The sequence below is a fragment of the Cnephaeus nilssonii genome (genome assembly GCF_951640355.1).
Source record: "Cnephaeus nilssonii genome assembly, chromosome: 14".
NCBI lineage: Eukaryota > Metazoa > Chordata > Mammalia > Chiroptera > Vespertilionidae > Cnephaeus > Cnephaeus nilssonii.
In genome coordinates, this window is record NC_137085.1 from 77,882,147 (window position 1) to 77,902,567 (window position 20,421).

Sequence of the window (20,421 nt, forward strand, 5' to 3'; positions counted from 1 at the left end):
CCCCGGAGCAGCTGGAAGGAAGCAGGGCGTTTGCTCACAAGTGAGGTGTGTGGTGGATCAGGAGCATCAGCCCGGGCACCAGGTGAACACTGCAGTGTGGGTGGACGCCTAGGTCCAGAACCAGAGGACAGAAGTTGGGGGGCTGTCATGTCAGCAGACAGCCCGGGGCAAGAGGGGGAGACCTGGGTATGGAGGAGCTAGCAGGAGTAGGGCCCTGCAGGGGTGGAGGAGCTGTGGGCTCTGATGGTTCCTGAGAGAACGAACCCCATGAGGAAGCGCACATTCCTCCAGGAAGCAGGCGGGACCTGAAGTGCTCTGGTGCGCCATCCAGCAGCCCCAGGAGATCAGGGGAGTTGGTGAGAGAGGGTCCGCAGGGGGTGGGGGATGCCCCTGACTAGGCAGCCTGCACGGATAGGCTCGCTTCACTCCCAGGCTCTAAAATTGCCTGTGAAAAACATGCGCCTTCCCAGATGTCCAGAAAACAGTGCCCCCAGCGCCAGGCAGATGCGCCTGCTCCCCCATCATGCTCCCTCAGAGCCTGGCACTGCAGCTGTGGGCACTGGAACTTCCTAGGAGCTGAATTCTAGTTTACTAGAGGCCCGGTGCACCGACGGGGTCCCTTGGCCTGGGCTGTGCCCTCTTGCAATCCAGAACCCCTCAGGGGATGTCGGACTACCTGTTTCGGCCCGATCCCCACAGGCCAGGCCGAGGGACCCCACCGGCGGGCCTCTAGTATGCATATAAGATCTTTGGTTACCCTCTTCCCGCCCTCCGCCCTCCCCCCTTCCCTCTGAGATTCATCAATCTGTTCCATGTTTCCATGCCTGTGTGTTGAGTGTCTGCCCCCTGGTGGTCAGTGCGCGTCATAGCTAACGGTTGAATGGTCGATGGTTGCTTAGGCTTTTATATATATAGGTTACACTTACTTTTTATGAAGTGCACCTGGCCATGCGTGCTTCGTGGCTGCGGTGTGTACAGCAGAGCTCTGGAATCTTCCGTATCCCTGTGGAACCACATTCCTTGGCCTATCCTGGGACTCTGGTCAGATTGGCATCAGTGTCACCTCAGGACCCTGGGTGCAGCCTGGGCTGCCACTCCTCACCTCCCTGATCCTGGTGTTGATCAGTGCATAGCCTGCATCATCTGCCACTCTGGATGCGTGGCCCTCACAGGCCCTGCGTGCGGCTCGTCCCCAGCTCCCCTCTCTGATGCTCCCTCCTGTCCTTGTCTCCTTGCTTCCCCCAACCCCCACCTTATCTGTTCTGGGGCCTGGCACCCCATCATGGTCCTCGGGCCTTCCTAGGGTTGTGGGCCTGGCCAGAGGACAAAGGCCTGGGCTTGGTCGGTTCCTGCCCTCATGGCCTGCTGGTGCCTCTCACCCTGAAGCCACTTCCCTGATGGTCCCAGGATGGCCGTGCCCTCTGGTGAGCATCCCCTGTGCATGTTCCTCCATGGTGTCTTCATTGAAGGGGAGTGTCTGCCCCCTCCCCCCAGGGGACCTGAGGAGCCACAGTGTGAGTGTGCTGGATGGATGTGGTAGGGGCTCTGAGGGGCACAGGGTGGGGTGGCCGACACCATCAGGTGCCTGCTTGGCCCCTGAGGTCAACATTTTTTTTTTTTTTTTTACCAACAAGTAACCTGAGGTCAGCGGTCCCTTGGAAAGATGTGGAGATGGGACCCTACTTGCCCACCTTATTTCTCCATCAGGGCTGCCATCGATAGGCCAGCTGGGAGAAGGTGCCCACCTGCGGCAAAGCACCACACTCCACGTGGCCAGGCGTAGCTTGTTGGAACCCACAAATTTGGGGGGGGGTGTCGGGTGGAGGTGCCCACACATATGGTGGAGGGAGGAAGCCCGGTCGCTGTGGGAACCACGTGCGGGCCTGTGAGTCCTGCAGTTTCAGCAAATGGTACCATCCCCTGCCATGGTGCCTCGCCTCACTGCTCACCGGCCCGCCTGCAGGTCTGGCCATGGAGCAAGGCAGGACAAGCGCCTGGGTCCTGGGGACCCGCACAGGCCCTGCCCCAAGTGCGCCTACTCCACTTCTGAGTTGGGAAAGTCAAGTCTGCCCCACCACATGGGCAACTCCTCCGAGTTTCTCTCCACAGCCTTGGGGTCCATATGTTGTCAGTCCTGGTGCAGAGATCTGTGGGGAGCTGGTGGGGTTCTGACATGCCCCTCTCTTCCCCTCTGCAGTGGCCCTGGCGGGGGTGCTTCCTGCATGCCAAGTGCGTGACTGAGCAAGGAAAGGGAGGGTTTGATCAGACCTTTTTGGCAGAGGGTAAGCAAGCCCTGCTCGTGTGCTCACGGAACGTACACGGGAGGCAGTGTGTGCAGGAGGCGAGGTGCACAGCCACAGCCTGCAGAGAGCAGGGGGCCAGGGAGGAGAGACGGAGAGCAGAGCCATTGCGTGGCGTCCCCTCGGCAGGAGGTGGGAAGACTGGTTTTGCAGACGAGCTGGTGCAGCCTGTGGTGTGGCTGCGGCGGGTGGGAGGTGCTTTGGATGGATGTGTGCAAAGCCAACGCTTCCCTGCCACGGCCTTCAGAATGGAGCCGAGGCTCTGAGAGGCGCCCCAAGGCGTGGCAGCCATGCGGGGGCCGTGGCCTCCTGTGTCCTGGCAGCCCGCCCGGCCCCTTCGCCTCACACCCACCTGAATCAGTCTGGGCTGTCTCCACAGCTAGTCCCTCCTGCTTCTCCAGGTGTGGGTCCCTGCGGAGGCAGCCGTTGTCAGTAAAGACGGTGGAGGCTCCTTGAGTGCGTGGTAGCTTGTGGGGGAGGCTGCCCTGCAAGGGTGGGAGGTGCCAAGCAGGACTCCCGGGGTCACGTCCATGGCTCCTTGACAGCTTTCAAGTGGGGGCAGCATACCACCCTGTCCATGAGAGGTGGGGTGTCTAAAAAGGTGCAAACAGCGCTGGGGTCCTCTGGCCTTTAGCTTACCCGGCATAACTGCCCACACTCCCATGTAGCTGTCCAGGTCATCTTATCTGACACCAGCTTAACGGGCACAAGACCAAAATCTGTTCATTTCCCGCGGTTGTCATAGAAATTAACAACGGGGCTTATGACAACAGAAGTTTATTCTCTCAGTCCAGGAGGTCAGAGGCCACAAGTCGAGGTGTGAGCAGGGTTGGCCTGCTCTGGTTGCAGGCTCTGTGGGCGTCCATCCCGTGCCTCCGCCAGCTCCTTGGCCATCCTGGTGGTGTGGACATGGCTGTCCGTGGCCTCCCCCTGGGTGTCTGGTCCCCACGGCCTCCTCCTATTCACTTGATTATGTCTGCAAATTCACAGGTTCTAGGGATTAGCTTCTCAGCACATTTTGAACAATTTAAACCCTCTGGTCTTCAAAATTCATATCCTTCCCACATACGAAATTTATTCACCCCATCCTAACCTAAAGTGTTAACCTGTTCCAGCTTCAACTCGAAGTCCCAGATCGAAGCTAACCCCTCTGAGTCAGGGATGGAGAGACTCAAGGGTCCACCCTGGGGTAAAGCTCCCAGTGCACACGGCCTCCTTCCAGAAGTCCAGGACGGGCAGACACTCCAGGAGGGAAGGTGTGGGAGGAATAAGCCCCGGGCCCAGCAGGCCCTGTCCTGTGGGGGAAGGCGCACTGGGCATCAAGGCCCGAGAACAGGCCTGCGCTCCGTGCTCTGCGGCTCCAGGCCAGCTGTGGGCGGGGCCGTACCCTTGTGCTCTCTCCAGAACACTCTAACCTTTTGCAGTAAGGACAGGCTGGTAATTTTCTAAATCTGCAGGTTCTGGTGAGTTTTGCTTACCAGTTCTTATTTCTCCTTTTACCGGGAGAGACCGGCCGCACCTTCCACAGGCACCGTTTAGACTTGCCCAGCCGACGTCACGTTCCTTGCTTAGCTTACTAGCTTTCCGAGCAGCACGTGCACACGGCTCAGCCAGGCTCGCTGCTTCTCCGGGGGCCTCGGCCGCCCCCCCGCCCCCAGGGCCCCTTTGACCCCATCACACCCCTCTCTACAAGCACTTCCTGAGACCACGGAGCTGTCTCCGCGCCTCCCCACAATCCCACGATCCAAGCCGCGGGCAGCCGGGCCTTTTCCTGTCACGCTCAGAAGGCCCAGCCTCGGATGCCGCCTCCAAGGCCACTTCCAGTCCAGGTGTTGGCCACAGCAGCGCCGCTCTCCTGGCAGCAAGCTGTATTCGCTCTCTCGGACAAGTTGGCACGGGACGCTAGCTTAAAAGACAGGCGCTGTGCTCTTCCGTTTCCTGTCTGAAGCGAAGGTGCCAGCAGGGCTCTGCCCCTGCGGAGCTCCCGCCTGGCGGTGGCCGCCGCAGCAGGCCCGTCCCGTGGCCACGCTGTCCCCGGCTCTGCCTCACGGTCCCCTCTGCTGTGCGCACCCACGGCTCAGGGCTGGGACTCGGGCTGTGGGACCCCCGCACAGGTGGCACCCTGGCGGCACCCCGGCCGTGCTGCGGGGCAGCGTCTGCGGCAGCACGACACCCGCCCCTCCCCCACCCAGGCCTTCTTTGGGGGCCGCCTGGGGTGCTTCAGCTGCAGTGAGTCCCTCGCTGGCCAAGCCCCAGCACACTGCCTGTGGAGACGGGGCCAGTGAAGGTCCCTGAGCCAGGCAGGTGCCACACATCGTCCGGGCCCGTGGAGACTGGGAGCAGGCGGTCGCTGATGGCCGGGTGGCTCCTTCTGGGCGATAAAACGCCCTGGCACTGGGTGGTGGTGCGCGGCTCCGAGTCAGGGACCGCTGTTCGTACACTGTGGGCGATCCTTTGGGTGTGAATGTCACCTCCAGGAAGAACAGGTGACCCTGTGAAGGAAGTCTGTGCCGAGTCAGCTCAGCACAGGTGTCCGCTTGAGGGGAGTTGCTCAGTTTTAAATAAAGCCCATTGACAGCGACAGGGACAGAATTTGCTCATGGCCAACCCTTCCCCCGCCCCAGTCTCCTCACATGAACGGGCAGGTGCCCACACACGTGTGTCTGCCCGGGGAAGGCCGAACCGCGGGGGGAGCACCCAGTCCTCTGCACAGAGCCCGTGACGTGGCCCTTCTGACGTTAGTGGTGAGGGCGCGTAGAGAAGCAGACCGCTGGGTGTGCGTGTGAGACGGGCGTGCACGTGTGTGTCATGGAGGGTGTGCGTGTGAGACGGGCGTGCACGTGTGTGTCATGGAGGGTGTGCGTGTGAGACGGGCGTGCACGTGTGTGTCATGGAGGGTGTGCGTGTGAGACGGGCGTGCACGTGTGTGTCATGGAGGGTGTGCGTGTGAGACGGGTGTGTGCACGTGTGTGTCATGGAGGGTGTGCGTGAGAGACGGGTGTGTGCACGTGTGTGTCATGGAGGGTGTGCGTGTGAGACGGGCGTGCACGTGTGTGTCATGGAGGGTGTGCGTGTGAGACGGGCGTGCACGTGTGTGTCATGGAGGGTGTGCGTGTGAGACGGGCGTGCACGTGTGTGTCATGGAGGGTGTGCGTGTGAGACGGGTGTGTGCACGTGTGTGTCATGGAGGGTGTGTGTGAGAGACGGGCGTGCACGTGTGTGTCATGGAGGGTGTGCGTGTGAGACGGGCGTGCACGTGTGTGTCATGGAGGGTGTGCGTGTGAGACGGGCGTGCACGTGTGTGTCATGGAGGGTGTGCGTGTGAGACGGGCGTGCACGTGTGTGTCATGGAGGGTGTGCGTGTGAGACGGGTGTGTGCACGTGTGTGTCATGGAGGGTGTGTGTGAGAGACGGGCGTGCACGTGTGTGTCATGGAGGGTGTGCGTGTGAGACGGGTGTGCATGTGTGTGTCATGGAGGGAGTGCGTGTGAGACGGGCATGCACGTGTGTGTCATGGAGGGTGTGAGACGAGGGTGTGCACGTGTGTGTCATGGAGGGTGTGCGTGTGAGACGAGGGTATGCACGTGTGTGTCATGGAGGGTGTACGTGTGAGACGAGGGTGTGCACGTGTGTGTCATGGAGGGTGTGTCATGGAGGGTGTGAGACGGGCGTGCACGTGTGTGTCATGGAGGGTGTGCGTGTGAGACGGGTGTGTGCACGTGTGTGTCATGGAGGGTGTGCGTGAGAGACGGGTGTGTGCACGTGTGTGTCATGGAGGGTGTGCGTGAGAGACGGGTGTGTGCACGTGTGTGTCATGGAGGGTGTGCGTGTGAGACGAGGGTGTGCACGTGTGTGTCATGGAGGGTGTGCGTGAGACGAGGGTGTGCACGTGTGTGTCATGGAGGGTGTGCGTGTGAGGCGGAGAGTGTGCACATGTGTGTCATGAAGGGTGTGCGTGTGAGCCGGAGGGTGTGTATCATGGAAGGTATGCGTGTGAGACAGAGGGTGTGCACGTGAGACATTGTGTATGTGAGTGATGGGGAGGGTGTGCTCATGAGACAGAGGGTGTATGTCATGGAAAGTATGAGTGTGAGACAGAGGGTGAGTGCGTGAGATGGACGGTGTACACATGTATGTCATGGGGGGTGTGCATGAGATGGTGCGTGTGTGCGCGCGTGCACGCAGAGAATCACATAAGGAATTGGTTCCCAGGACTGTAGGGCCTGGCAGCCCAGCTCCGCGGGGGGCAGCTGGCGGGCACTCTGGGGCGAGTCCATGTTGTAGTTCTAGTCCGAAGGCCATCTGGGGGCAGAATTCTCTTTCTGAGAGTTCTGGGCTTTGTTTGTTTTTGTTTTTTAAGGCCATCGGCTGGGGGTGAGGCCCACTCACAGGGGAGGGTCCTCTGCCTTCCTCCCAGCCGGCTCATCTCAGTGTCGGTCTCATCGAAAGATCCCGGACACTAGGCTGGTGTCTGAGCAAACACCTGGATGCTGGGCCGGCTCAGCTGGCCCTGAACCCACCGCCCGGCGCCGGGGGTCAGTGCGCTGCCCAGAGGCGAGGTTGCGTGCGTGTGGAGACTTCCAGTGCCTCTCCAGGTAAATGGAGCGAGTCAGTGTGGTTTCCTCAGGAGGTGGCCCTCACGCTGCCATCATGCTTCGTTTTGCCTGTTTGCCGGGAGTTGTGCTCTGTGGGGCCGGGCCTGTTCGCCAGCAGCTCCCTGGTGCTGACTCCCGGCATCCACCTCCCAGGCCTTCTGCGGAGCCTGCGCCTTCCACTTGCTAGAGGTCGTGGTGGAAAGCCTTTGTCAATGGAGCTGTACGTGAGGACCCCCCCGTCCCCCCCCCCCCCCCCCCGCGGCTTTTCTTTGCCCTGCTTTAATCCCCTTCATTTAATAGTGCACGTTGCTGTGTGTGTGCCTGCAGGGATCTTGGAATCGGGGCTGCACTGGTGCATGGATGCCATCACCAGGCCCCTCCGTTCCCGCGGAGAGGACCGAGCAAGCTGGGGGCCTTGTGCCGGGCCCAGGTGCGGCGGCTTTGCCTGGGGCACCAGATCTTTGCCGATCTACAGGGAGGCCACTTGGAGCGACGGGAGGGGAGGGGAGATAGTGTGTCTAGGGGTCAGTTACGTCCCCAGGGGACCTTGGCTCTGTCTGGAGACAGTTTCCGTTGCCTCCACAGGGGAGGGGCTGCCTTTGGTGGGCAGGGGTCAGGGAACTACTAAACATCCTTCAGCGTGAAGTGACCCCAGGATGTCGCAGAGTCTGGGGCCAAGGGGCAGGTTCTGTTACGTGGTGCACACGCGGCCTCTCCCTGCAGGACATCTGAATCCTCAAGGCAATCTGGAGGCGGGAACTATTTTTTAACAGGTTCATCGAGATCATTTACATCCTTACAACTCACCCACTTAAAGTGTACAAGTCAGTGGGCTTCAGTATAGTCACAGATTGTGCACCATCACAAATCAGCTTTAGAGCATTTCATCATTCCAGAAAGAAGCCCCATTAGCAGACACTGTCCACCCCCCCAACCGATCACCCTACCCCCTACAACCATTCATCTACTTCCCATCTCTGGATTTGCCTCTTCTGGACATTTCATTTATGCGGAATCATACAACACATGACCTCTTGTGTCTGGATTATTTCCCTCATGATAATGTTTTCATTTGGGTTGCGGCATTATGTCAATTGTATGAATGTTTTAAAATGTTTTTATTGATTTTAGAGAGAGGCAGGGGGAGAGAGAGAGAAAGATTGATCGGTTGGCTCCTGCATGCATCCCAACTGGGGATTGAACCCGAGTCATGGCCTGTGCCCTGACCTGGAATCAAACTGCACAGGATGACGCTTAACCACCTGAGCCACACTGGCCCGGGCCCACATATGCTTATCTGTTCTTCAGTCTGTGCTTTCGTTTCTCGGGGTGCAGCCAAGGAGCAGCATTGCCAGGGCAGGTGGTAATTGCTGAGCTGTTCCCACAGGTTACACCACTGTAATCCATTTTACAGATGAAGAAATCAAGGGTCAGAGCCCTTCCCTGTTCACCCCTCACCCTGCCTGGGGCCCCTGCTCCCCTGCAGGCAGCCACGCTTGGCCTGACTGCGCTGAGCCCCCCAAGCCCCAGGGGTGGCAGGGCCAGCTGGGCAGGCTGATCACACCTGCCTTCCCCCGGCAGATCAATCAGAACGTGGAGCTTCAGCGGGGCCGCCTCCGGGATGACATCAAGGAGTACAAGTTCCGGGAGGCCCGCCTGCTGCAGGACTACTCGGAGCTGGAGGAGGAGAACATCAGCCTGCAGAAGCAGGTGTCTGTGCTCAGGCAGAACCAGGCAAGTGGCTGGCCGGGTAAGCTCTGGGCCGCGACCCTCACACCCCCTCACTCTGCCATTTTGCGTTGTTGGAAGGCCACACACTAATGCTGACAGGAAGTGTGGGGCAGGGTCTGGCCCCCCCACGACTGTAAGAACAGGGCCTCTGGCTTCAGTGTTGGCTGAGCACGGCCTGGCCGCGACCTCCTGGCCAGCAGAAATGGGGGATGCAGGTGCTGATGAAGAGGTGACACCAAAAATCCTCAGAGGCTGGGCATCCAGCTTAGCCAGTCCCCTCCGAGGTGCTGGCAGGAAGCCCGATGTTCCCATGCCCTGGGGTGCCCGGGAGGTGTTGGCCTGCGCATCCCTCCTGCTGTTTCAGGTGCCAGCCCTGTGATCCTTTGTGGTCCTGGCCTCAAGGGACCCTCTGGGTGAAGACAGGGCCTGCCTTGAGGAACAGGGGGGATGTTCGAGCCATCATCTGTCCTCGGTAACTCAGCAATGGGTGAGATGAGGAGGCTCATCTTCCCGTGACCGGCCAACCAGGTGGTCCTGGCCCGAGGGTCTCAGTGCTATCCCTGGCTCCTGCTTCTCTCACAGGCACAGCTCCAGAGTGGGCACGGAGGGGCCTCCTCCCCGGTGGGAACTGCAGAGGGGTGTGGGCCATGTGCTTATCCCAACAACAGAACCTCCGTGTTTGCCAAAGCCAGCAGAGAGCACACTGCTCCCCAAGCACGCAGCACGGAGCTCCGCCTCCAGTCGCACAAGGGCCCCAGGAGAGGGAGACCTCGCCTCCGGCCTGGGCGGCCTGTGGTGGAGTCCAGCTCCATCCTAGGAACTGCCCTCTGGGCTTTGGCCATCTGAGATGCGCCCACTACTGCCTCTCAGTGGGTTCCTTCTATTTCTCACAAGTCTTGCAGAATAACTAGCAGTGTTTTGTTAAGTTACGCATAGACCCTGATCTCCCACCCCCCATGTCGAGCACAGGTTTCTGCCTGCTCCTTCCTCGTCCATCTGCACGTGCAGTGTCAGTAGGATCCTGCCTCCTCCTCCCCGGGCTGTCTGCGGGTGTGCTGAGCAGCTGCGCACATCCTGCCTCTGTGGAACTGCGGACTCTTTGTTTTTGAAGTATCATTGGGATTAATGGTCGCAGCACACATCCAGACATGTCTTTTATGTACCTTAAACTGTTCATGTTCAGTAGCTGTGTAGCACTCAACGTCAGTAGACACTTGGTGACCATTACTTCATCTGACACGTTGGCCTGGTGCGTGTGTTTAGATTCCCACGGGGTCTCCGCCCCGAGCCCGGGCTGGTGCTCTGCACACGCCGTGTGCACACTGTCCTGGGTGCTTCCTCCCCAGCACTGGGCTGAGGCAGGGGTTGGCTCTTTCCCAGGTGGAGTTTGAGGGCCTCAAGCATGAGATCAAGCGTCTGGAGGAGGAGACCGAGTACCTCAACAGCCAGCTGGAAGACGCCATCCGGCTCAAGGAGATCTCGGAGCGGCAGCTGGAGGAGGCGCTGGAGACACTGAAGACGGAGCGGGAGCAGAAGAACAGCCTGCGCAAGGAGCTGTCGCACTACATGAGCATCAACGACTCCCTCTACACCAGCCACCTGCACGTTTCTCTGGATGGCCTCAAGCTCAGCGAGGACGCCGAGGCCCTGGCTAATGGCTTTGAGCACGGCTGCCTGGCCAAGCTGCCCCTGGACAACAAGACCTCCACGCCCACCAAGGACGGCCTGGCCCCGCCCTGTCCCGGCCTCGTGTCCGACCTCCTCAGTGAGCTCAACCTCTCGGAGGTCCAGAAGCTGACGCAGCAGCTGGTGCAGGTGAGCAGGTGGTGGGGCAGGTGGACAGGTGTTGCAGGTGAGGGTCCACCTCCCTCTGCCCCCCACCGTATTTCACCTTGGCGTAAGTGGAACTGCAGCGTTGCGGGTGAAAGGTACCCAGAGGGGTGGGTTCCTGGTTGAGGCTGAATTCTGCATGCTGGCCAAGGTTTTCTCGTGTCCCCCTGCAGTGCACGTGCAGTCTTCCTCTCTGTCCTGTGGATATGTCTCTCAGGGTTTCCTCCCGGACCGAACAGAACCCCAGTGTCTGTATCCTGCAGTTTGCCCGTGTCTCTGAGGGACCCGCGTGGCCCCCCAAGCCTCAGCAGGGGAGGACCAGCAGTGGCCCCACACATGGCACCCCATCTAGGCATGTTACTGAACTCAAGGGGTCTGCACTTGGGGTGCTCTAGAACGAGATGTGGTTGTTACAAGGTAGTTTTATTTATTTGCAGCAAGTAAAGGGGATTCATAGCCACTGCGCTGCCTCCGGGAAGGAGGCTCAGCCATTGCTTATGCACACTGTTTGCCAAGTACACCTCGGTATTTTCTTCGCAGATATTTGTCAGGTTGAGTGCCTATCAAGCTCATCCTGTTCACAGGTGCTTCTGCAAAACACTGTGCTACATTTAACACTTAACACAACAGCATTTAGTAAGACTGCCCAGGCCTGGAGACCCTTGTCCTATCTCAGTCCCAGGCCAGCAGCGTGACAGGGGGGGCTGTTGACGGGCCCTCTCTGTGCCTTTGCAGATGGAGCGGGAGAAGGCGGGCCTGCTAGCCACCCTGCAGGACGCACAGAAGCAGCTGGAGCAGGCTCGAGGGGCCCTGTCGGAGCAGCGGGAGGAGGTGAGCCGCCTCACCGAGAGCCTGAGTGCTCTGCAGCGCCTGCAGGCTGGCAAGGAGCGACGCACGGCCCTGGACAGCGAGAAGGAGCGCGACAGCCATGAGGATGGCGACTACTACGAGGTGGACATCAATGGGCCTGAGATCCTGGCCTGCAAGTACCGTGTGGCCCTGGCAGAGGCTGGTGAGCTCCGGGAGCAGCTGAAGGCCCTGCGCAGCGCACACGAGGCCAGCGAGGCCCGGCACGCTGAGGAGAAGGGCCGCCACGAGGCCGAGAGCCAGGTGCTCGCCGAGAAGGTGTCTCTGCTGGAGAAGGCCAGCGGCCAGGACCGCGAGCTGCTGGCCCGGCTGCAGACAGAGCTGAAGAAGGTCAGTGACGTCGCGGGTGAGACTCAGGGCAGCCTGAGTGTGGCCCAGGATGAGCTGGTGACCTTTAGCGAGGAGCTGGCCAGCCTCTACCACCACGTGTGCATGTGCAACAACGAGACGCCCACCCGTGTCGTGCTGGACTACTACCGTGAGGGCCCAGCTGGCGCAGGCCACTGCAGTCCCGAAGCCCACGGACACCGCTCGCCAGTCCTGCCCAAGGGGCCACTGGCTGCAGAGGGCGGGGCTGGGGACAGCAGCCTCTCCCTGCCCTCACCCCTGAGTGACCCTCGCCGGGAGCCCATGAACATCTACAACCTGATTGCCATCATCCGGGACCAGATCAGGCACCTGCAGGCGGCCGTGGACCGCACCACGGAGCTGTCGCGGCAGCGCCTGGCCTCCCAGGAGCTGGGCCCCGGCACAGACAAGGACCGGGAGGCGCTCATGGAGGAGATCCTCAAGCTCAAGTCTCTGCTCAGCACCAAGCGGGAGCAGATCACCACCCTGCGCACCGTGCTCAAGGCCAACAAGCAGGTGCGTGCTGTGCTCGGCCGCCGGCGGGCCGGTTGGCAGGCTCCTCGCCCTCCCTGCCCCCCAGGCCTGCATCTCACAGGTCAGCCCAGGCCTCAGGCTACGGATTGTGTTGGTTGTGCTACTGAAGGTGGGAGAGCCTCGACTCAGTGCCATGGGGAGGAGCTGGGTGCTGAGGGGCCAGACAGGTTGGGGTCTTGGCTGTGGCACTCGGTGAAATAGCGGATGCCTCACCCACCCACCCACCTGTGTCTCTGTGACCCCCAGACAGCCGAGGTGGCCCTTGCCAACCTGAAGAGCAAGTACGAGAACGAGAAAGCCATGGTGACCGAGACTATGATGAAGCTGCGCAACGAACTCAAGGCCCTTAAGGAGGACGCAGCCACCTTCTCCTCGTTGCGTGCCATGTTCGCCACCAGGTAACACTGCTCCCCGGGGACGTGCCATTCCTGGGTTTGCGAACACCCAGAGGGCATAGTGTGTGTTCACATGTCGGATGAGGAAGCTGAAGGCAAAGGCTAAAGAGGACAGGTCCCTGTGGCGGGGCTGCTGGTTACGCAAGGTAGATTGGGGCCAGTAACTGACAAACGAGGAGTTGGCCCCCAAAATTTGGCTGGAAGTTTGTGGATTAAGAATCAAGGCCTTTCTCAGCCCATCCCCCCTCCTTCCAATGCCCCCTGTCTGACCCTGACCGTCAGAGATTTGGGGCTGGGGAGGGTCTCGGGAAGTTCACGGCTTCCTGGTGTTGCTGCCATCCGGAGCGGCATGGCGCCATCTGCTGCCAGTTTCAGGAGGCCCTGGGCAGTGGCCGGAGCCCCTAGATGGTCCAGGCGCGTCCTCAGGGTCAGGAGGCGGAGGCTCCCTGCGTTAGGGGTTGTCAGTGAGCTCGGGGCCTGCTTTTCCTCCCCCTGGGGTGCTGGGTGACCCCGCTGTCCGGAGGGGAGGGTGAAGACAAGGAAGCGCCCTCCTGGGCAGAGGTGGGCAGGATGGGAGTCACTCAGCACTGGCATGTGGACACTCGCTTCCTCACCTGTTCACAAGCCTGCCTTCTCGGCGCTGAGATGGCACATGCTCCCCTCTGGGCGAGAGCTACAACTCACGGCTGGCCCTGGGCTCTGGCAAAGGAGAGCGTGGAGGTGGCCCTTCTGCCCAGGCCACGCCCTCCTGGGGGACAGACCCGAGTGTGCACGTCCCCCAGCTCCATGTGCAGTGGGCAGACCCACATGCGCCCTCCCAGGCTCGGGTTGGCCATGGGGTGCAGGTTTCCCGAGCACCTCCTGTGTGCACGTGCTCACCTGGGAACGAGCCACGTCCCTTCCTTGGCCAGGTGACATCTTGCCTCTGACCAGCTTCCCCGGGTTACCTGAAGGCCTTGAAAGGCACCCTTGCCCTGTCAGTGAAGACCAGCTTCATGGAGTCCCTCCCAAAGGAAGCCAGGTCCTCTTCTCCCAGCCTGATGAGCAGTGTCCACGTCCCTCCCGGGGCCTTCAGTCACACTCGCATCTCGATGTCCCCACAGGTGTGACGAATACATCACACAGCTGGACGAGATGCAGCGGCAGCTGGCGGCCGCTGAGGATGAGAAGAAGACGCTCAACTCGCTGCTGCGCATGGCCATCCAGCAGAAGCTGGCGCTGACCCAGCGGTTGGAGCTGCTGGAGCTGGACCACGAGCAGACCCGGCGGGGCCGTACCAAGGCCGCCCCCAAAGTCAAGTCCAGCACCCCAAGCGTAAGTCACACCTGTGCCAGTGCCAGCGACAGGACCGAGGGCGCCGGGCTCACTGCCCAGGTGCTCTGCGGCGAGAAGTATAACGTTTGCTGCGATTAGGCCTCCGGGCCGCCCACCACAGCTCACCTGTCGCCACCACTGTCTGCTTCGTCTCCACTAACCCACAGCCGCGGGACCGCACGCTAGGCTGGTCTTCCCGGGACTAACGCGGAGGGAAGGGTGTAGCTGAGATGGTGCTTCCTCCACCTGGACAGTGCAGCTGGGCGTCCTGTGGGACGGGGTGGGGGTCAAGGTGGGGTCAGAGCCAGGAGTTCTTGAAAAACAGTGGCTTTCCAGGGCCCGAGTGCCATCGGCTGCGATGAAATGTGCACGTGTCTAGGGCAGCTGTGCTGCCCGGCACCTGGGAGCATGTCAGAGGTTCTGAGAGTTCCGGCTGCTGCCTCTGAACAGAATTACTTTGTAGCTTGTGCACCTTCTCACTGCAAATCCTATTCGGGACTAAAGGACCGACTTCCTCCCCCAGAGAAAGCGCAGCCCTGAGCCCCGAGTCCTCCAGCCCAGGCACGTGTGCGCGCCGAGCACCAGCCCCGCGCAGCAGAGGCACGTCTGGCCACACCGAGATCAGCTCAAAACCTCAGCTCCTCTTTCTGAGATGGGCACACTGGTCTGGTGGCCTGCGAGGTAACACATCAGCAGGCCCGAAGCCTGGGGTTTTCCCTGAGAAAATCTCCCCAAGTGCCTGACCAGAGTCCATTCCTTGGGGGGAGCCCATCCTTTTGTATCAGGGTGTCCCCAGCTTTCCATAATCAGGCCTTCCTCCCAGGGGGCTTTAGACCCTAAGAAACAGTGTTCTGGAAACCCCCAGCCCAGCCCAGCCCAGCCCAGCGTGGGAAAGGAGACTGGGTGGGCCCCGGGCCAGCCGGTCCGAGGAGGGCCGTGGTTCTCGGGTCACTGTCCTTGCTGGGTGGCGGCGGGCAGGAGTGGGAGCTGCCTCCACACCAGAGCTTGGCCACGTTTGGAAGCAGAACCTTTCTCAGTATTTTTCTCCCTTTCACCCCACGGGGCCTCTCCCTGAAGGGCGCTCTGTGGCTCACACAGCTGCCTGCCCCAACTCCTCTTCCCCTGGGTCCCCTCGTGTATCTCAATTCCCGCCCGACTCCAGATGCTGCACAGACCACCCTGGGCTTTGCCAGCCACGGGAGTGGAGAGATGCGGGCTGGGCACCTGACCCCTCTGTGTGCCTGTCCCTGGCTCTGGGTGGCTTTGCTGAGGGGATGGCGGTTGGGGATTCCCCTCCCACTAGAGAAGGGTCAGGCCCTCCACCTTGTGCAAGCAGGATGCTGGGGCTAGGGCTCCACAGCTGCTCTGCCCCCTCGCTGAGCCCGGCACACAGCTTCCCTCCGTACTGGTAAGGAATCTTCACGAAGCACTTGGAGCTGGCGGCTTCCCTAACACGCGCAGGTCTTCTCTGCTGCTGACTAACGCACCTGCGCACTCAGCTCGGCGAGAGCTTCAGTTGTCCGACAAGTGACTGGTTCTAACGCTGTCTTGTTTTCTCCCGTTTCCAGCTGTAGATTAGCTGCCGGGAGAACTCGGCCGCCGGCCCTGTCACTCCGCACCCCCTTCCCTCCCCCCCGTGGGCCCACGCAGAGGAAGGAAGGGCGGCCTAAAGCCCACTTAGGAACGTTTTTGGATATGCCACTGCAGATAGCATTGCTGAGTGTTTAACGGCAGAGGGAAAAGCTTTCAAGTTCAGAAAGCTGCAGCCGCTGCTGGGAAGGGCTCTTGTACAAGCGCTTGAAGAACCTGTTGGGACGGCGGCCGCCAGGCTCACTTAGGAACCCGCTAGAAACGCCCACCCGGGCTCCCTGTTACAGAAGCTCCTCATTGGATCAACTTGTGCACTTTTGATATTTTGATATTACACTTGCTTCCTTAGTCCCTTGCATAGAGATGGTCTCATGCTGTGGTCGCCTTGTCCTGGGGCGCGGTCTTAGCACCTGACGTGCTGTTGGACGTCAGCGTATGGCACAGAGGTGTCCTCGTGTGCAGCTCTAGACTGCTCAAAGGCTCCGACCCGCAGGGAGCTCGGCTGAACACCCGCTGCAGGCCAGCAGCCTTAGCTCATGCGGCATTGTGGCTCATGTTTGAAATGAACAGTTTCAAACGCCATGCTCGTTAAGAAATCCAGGGTGTTCCGATTCTGGGGTTTTCATATTGTATTATTATTATTCTTAGGAATAGTTCAATGTAACAAGAAGAAAACTTGACCTTTGCTCTGGTTAAACAGTTATAGGCACTTGGAAAAAAAAAAGATAAATTATTGAATGAGTAGTATTACCTACAAATTCCAGAATTTTCTGGGTTTTAGGATGTCGTGAAGCATGACTGATTAACAGAATTTTATACAACTGTACCAGTAAAATTCCAAATTGGAATTGTTTTGTTACTCTGGTTTTGTGCCAAATTGTGGTACACTTAGAAAATTCTACAGTCGTCAAATTTTAGGGTGTTCTGTTTCAACACCTTTTTCTTAGTAATCATTGCCAGTAGTGCCTTCATCAGTTAAGGGAGGTGTCCCAGCCTAGTTTATTCTCTAAAATGGACAGTGAAGAGCTAGTTGGGAATGTTGAAGGCCAGTGTGGACTAATAGGTGTGAAAAGGGGTATACTTCACACCTGAACCTGGGCATCTTCGTTGAGGGAAAGAAAACAGCAATTGTACAAAATTCTGTTAGTCAGTGATTCTTTACTGTGCAGGTCCTTGCAGATTTAGGGGCTGAGCAATGAAAGTGGACACAAGCCTTGAGTGCTTTGGGAACCAAACGGACTTCATGGGACAAGCTAAGCAGGCGGTGTGAGGGACATGCCGTGTTTGTGAAGAGCACGGGCAGCAAGGAAGGGGGGAGAGGGACTAGCCATAGTATTCTTCGCAAACGTGAGAAAAAGATGTCATATATTCTCTTGCTTGGTGTACCTAATCACTGTTAACTTCAGGAAACAGAACCTGCTAGATAAAACTTCTTAGCAAACCGGTCTGCCCCGTTTGCTGGTGAGGTTGTGTGGTCCTATTGGTACTCAGAGAGGACGAGCAGATGTCCTTTCTCCTCCAAATACAGGACAAGTTCTAACAAGTGGTAAGAACAGAGAGTTCTGTTTCCTGGAACGAGCATTTCTTACTCCTAGTTGTAGGGACTCCCTTTGTACCTTCTGTTACAGTGCTGGTTCGTAAGAAAGGTCGCATTATGATAACTTCATCTATATGGGTATTTATTTGCAATGTCTGAGTACTGTATTTTTTTCTATGCATTGCCTAGTGTCAGAGTGGTGTTGTCTTTATTAAGATCGTATGCATGTCCTCCTGCCAAGGAACCTTTACGCAGACCCACACAGACAGACAACAATGGCTTCAGATGCCGAGAAAATGAGGCAGAGGATGGAGAAGGAATGGGAAGGATAAGTCGGTCGTGATGTGGGACAGGCGTGGTGTGAAAGCCCTCCGAGCCAGTGCACATAGGAACAGTGGGCCTGGGTGAAGGGTCACGTTGGTGGGACCAGTAAATAAAGAGTAAGACAAAGACAAAGCCAAGGCGTCCTGTGCTGCTTTGACCCCCGCCCTAGATGACTGGCCCGGCAATGCACTGTCATCCAGCACCGGAAACAACGAAACCAGCCTCTCGAAGTCCTGGTGGTGGGAGCTGGGAGCAGCCTTCGGTAAACTGGGGAGTGGGTGCTTCCCACTATGGGTGACTGTGTGAGCATCCCGAACGGTGGTAGGAGAGCACATTGCCTCCTCACCGTCCTGGCAGAAAGATCTGCATAACACAGGACCCTTTGCTGGCCAGACTCTTGCTCACTGAGCCCAAGAATGACTAGATGCTGACAACAAGACTCACCTGTTTGTCATCACAAACCCCTATTCCTCTACAGAAATGTGCGTAAGGCATGTTGGCTCCATCCGGGACTGCTGTGTGAGGGCGGGGGACACGTCTTGGCAGAGGGAACAGGAAGTCCCTGGGATACTCTGCCCCCCGCTTCCGACAGCCTCAGTCAGGCCTGAGCAAGTCTGTCCCCGCCTCGGGAAGTGCATCCGAGGCGACGTCCTTCTGCCCTGGCATCTCCCGGGACCCTTCCCGCCCCTTGGGATCTCCCCGGGCCTCCTGGCCTCTAGGGCCCCTGCCTCTGATGAGTCCCATCCCTCTGTAGTAGCTGTAGCTTGACACTATCTTCAATTTGAAACTTTCTTTCAAAAGAGACTTGTTTTTCTAACTCGGATTGCCCTCTGCTGGCTGGCGCTCCCCAACACCGCAGAGGCCGAACCGAAGGAGCTCCCCGAGAAGGAGCCCTCGGCCCTGGCCAGGCGGAGCCATCCTGTCTGGGCGTCGGAGTGATGTGCACAAGCACAGGTGCCAAGACCTTCCCTGCCGCAGTGTGCTCTGGGTCCTGCGCATTGCAGGGCTGGAGAGGCAGCCTCCCTTCCGATGGGGAACGTCTCCATTCCCACCACCTCCTCCCTCTCCGTGGGGCAGTGCTCTGCCCACCTCCCACAGCAGGTTCCCAGTGCCAGTTTGGAGCCAGCCCTTGGGTTGCATTACCCTCTTTTAGTAGCTGACTGACTCTGGCAGACAACCTCTGGGAGCCCCAGTTTCTCCTCTAGCGGTTGGGGACTGTGGTTCTTTGCTCAGAGGTGGTGAGGTTTCAAGCCCTAGGCATGCAGCGGATGCTCAATGGATGGGTGTTGCTAATGTGGTTCTTGCTGCCATCATCATCCTTACCAAGATCTGGGATGCCAGGCCACGCAGCTGGGCCTTTGTCCACTGGGGCATGTTATTTTAACTCAGCTTTTTACCAAAGCATAGTTTGCCTTTAGGAAAGTGCACATCCTAATGTACAGACCAGATATGCACCAAAGCAACAGCTGTGTGACCAACAGCCACCCAGTTCCTAGGAAGGCCTCTGCTGGCCCAGAGGGGGGTGCTGGGAGAAGAGGCATGCCAGCATTCGTCACCTGCCATGGGTTCTGTTAGGGATGGGCTGCCATCGGGTTTGCCTCTGTGCTCAACATTCAGATGTGTCCAAACACAGTTGAGCTATAAGGTCCGTGTATTGTCATTTTGTCAGATTGCTTGTGGACAAGCACATTGGCTCTTGGGAGTTCACCTTGTTCATCCATGAGCCTGTAAGACCAGGACGCTGGGGTGAAGGCCTGCCCCCTCCCGTGGAGCTCCTCCCCCTAATCAGGAAGCGGCATGTCCACAGTAGCTCACCCACAGGTACTGTGAACACACCCTGCCGTGGGCCTCCTAGGAAGTGAGAACAGTACTAAGCACATACACCAGGCTCCTTTGTGTTCCCCTCACTCTCAAGTAAAGGATCAGGGTTTGTTCTGTTTGCCTTAAAGTGTGTGTAAAGTTTCTCTTGGCTGGATTTTTGCAAACTGAATACTCTGCAGCCAGCATCCAAATGAGAAGCGAATGAGGGCAGCCCCCCCGCCCCCAGTCTTCATTCTCTGCACCCACTCTTCCTCCCTGAGTCTGTCAACACAGGTCATCTGTGCCTATTTCTGTACTTTATATAAATAGAAGCATAAAATAGAGACCTAGAGCAGTGGTTCTCAACCTTTCTAATGCCGCGACCCTTTAATACAGTTCTTCATGTTGTGGTGACCCCCAACCATAAAATTATTTTCGTTGCTACTTCATAACTGTAATTTTGCTACTGTCGCGACCCACAGGTTGAGAACCGCTGCTATAGAGCCTAAGACCATCGGAAAACACAGATACTTACATTACAATTCATAACAGTAGCAAAATTACAGTTATGAAGTAGCAACGAAAATAATTTTTTGGTTGGGGGTCACCACAACATGAGGAACTGTATTAAAGGGTCGCGGCATTAAAAAGATTGAACTATGGCCGAAACCGGTTTGGCTCAGTGGATAGAGCGTCGGCCTGCGGACTCAAGGGTCCCAGGTTCGATTCCGGTCAAAGGCATGTACCTTGGTTGCGGGCACATCTCCAGTAGGAGGTGTGCAGGAGGCAGCTGATCGATGTTTCTCTCTCATCGATGTTTCTAACTCTCTATCCCTCTCTCTTCCTCTCTGTAAAAACTCAATAAAATATATTAAAAAAAAAAAAGATTGAACTATGCATTTAGAGGTGACTCATAGATTCAATGATATCCTATATAATAAAAGCCTAATATGCTAAGTGTCTGGTCAGCCGCTAGACCGTTCAACCAATCAAAGCGTAATATGCTAATGATAGGCTAAGGCCACTCAACCACTCACTATGACATGCACTGACCACCAGGGGGCAGATGCTCCAACCAGTAGGTTAGCTTGCTGCTGGGGTCCTGCTGATGGGAGGGGTTCCTCGGCCTGGCCTGCGCCCTCGTAATCTGGGACCCCTCGGGGGATGTCGGAGAGCCAGTTTTGGCCCGATCCTGCAGGCCAGGCCAAGGGACCCCACTGTAGCACGAATTCGTGCACCAGGCCTCTAGTATTAAC

General features: G+C 58.3%; 1 protein-coding gene across 2 annotated transcripts in view; it reads left to right on the plus strand.

The window, feature by feature from the left end:
• BICD2 (BICD cargo adaptor 2) overlaps positions 1 to 19,628 on the plus strand; it is a 65,954-nt gene extending 46,326 nt beyond the window's left edge. Inside the window, exons 3-8 of one of the 2 annotated variants that reach the window (XM_079791355.1) lie at positions 8,477 to 8,629; positions 10,007 to 10,441; positions 11,192 to 12,187; positions 12,452 to 12,603; positions 13,704 to 13,914; positions 14,438 to 15,475. In XM_079791355.1, the coding sequence (XP_079647481.1) occupies positions 8,477 to 8,629; positions 10,007 to 10,441; positions 11,192 to 12,187; positions 12,452 to 12,603; positions 13,704 to 13,914; positions 14,438 to 14,599 (2,109 nt within the window). In that variant the 3' untranslated portion in view covers positions 14,600 to 15,475. The other variant, XM_079791356.1, reaches the window with a different exon arrangement.
• Positions 19,629 to 20,421: the final 793 nt, after the last annotated feature.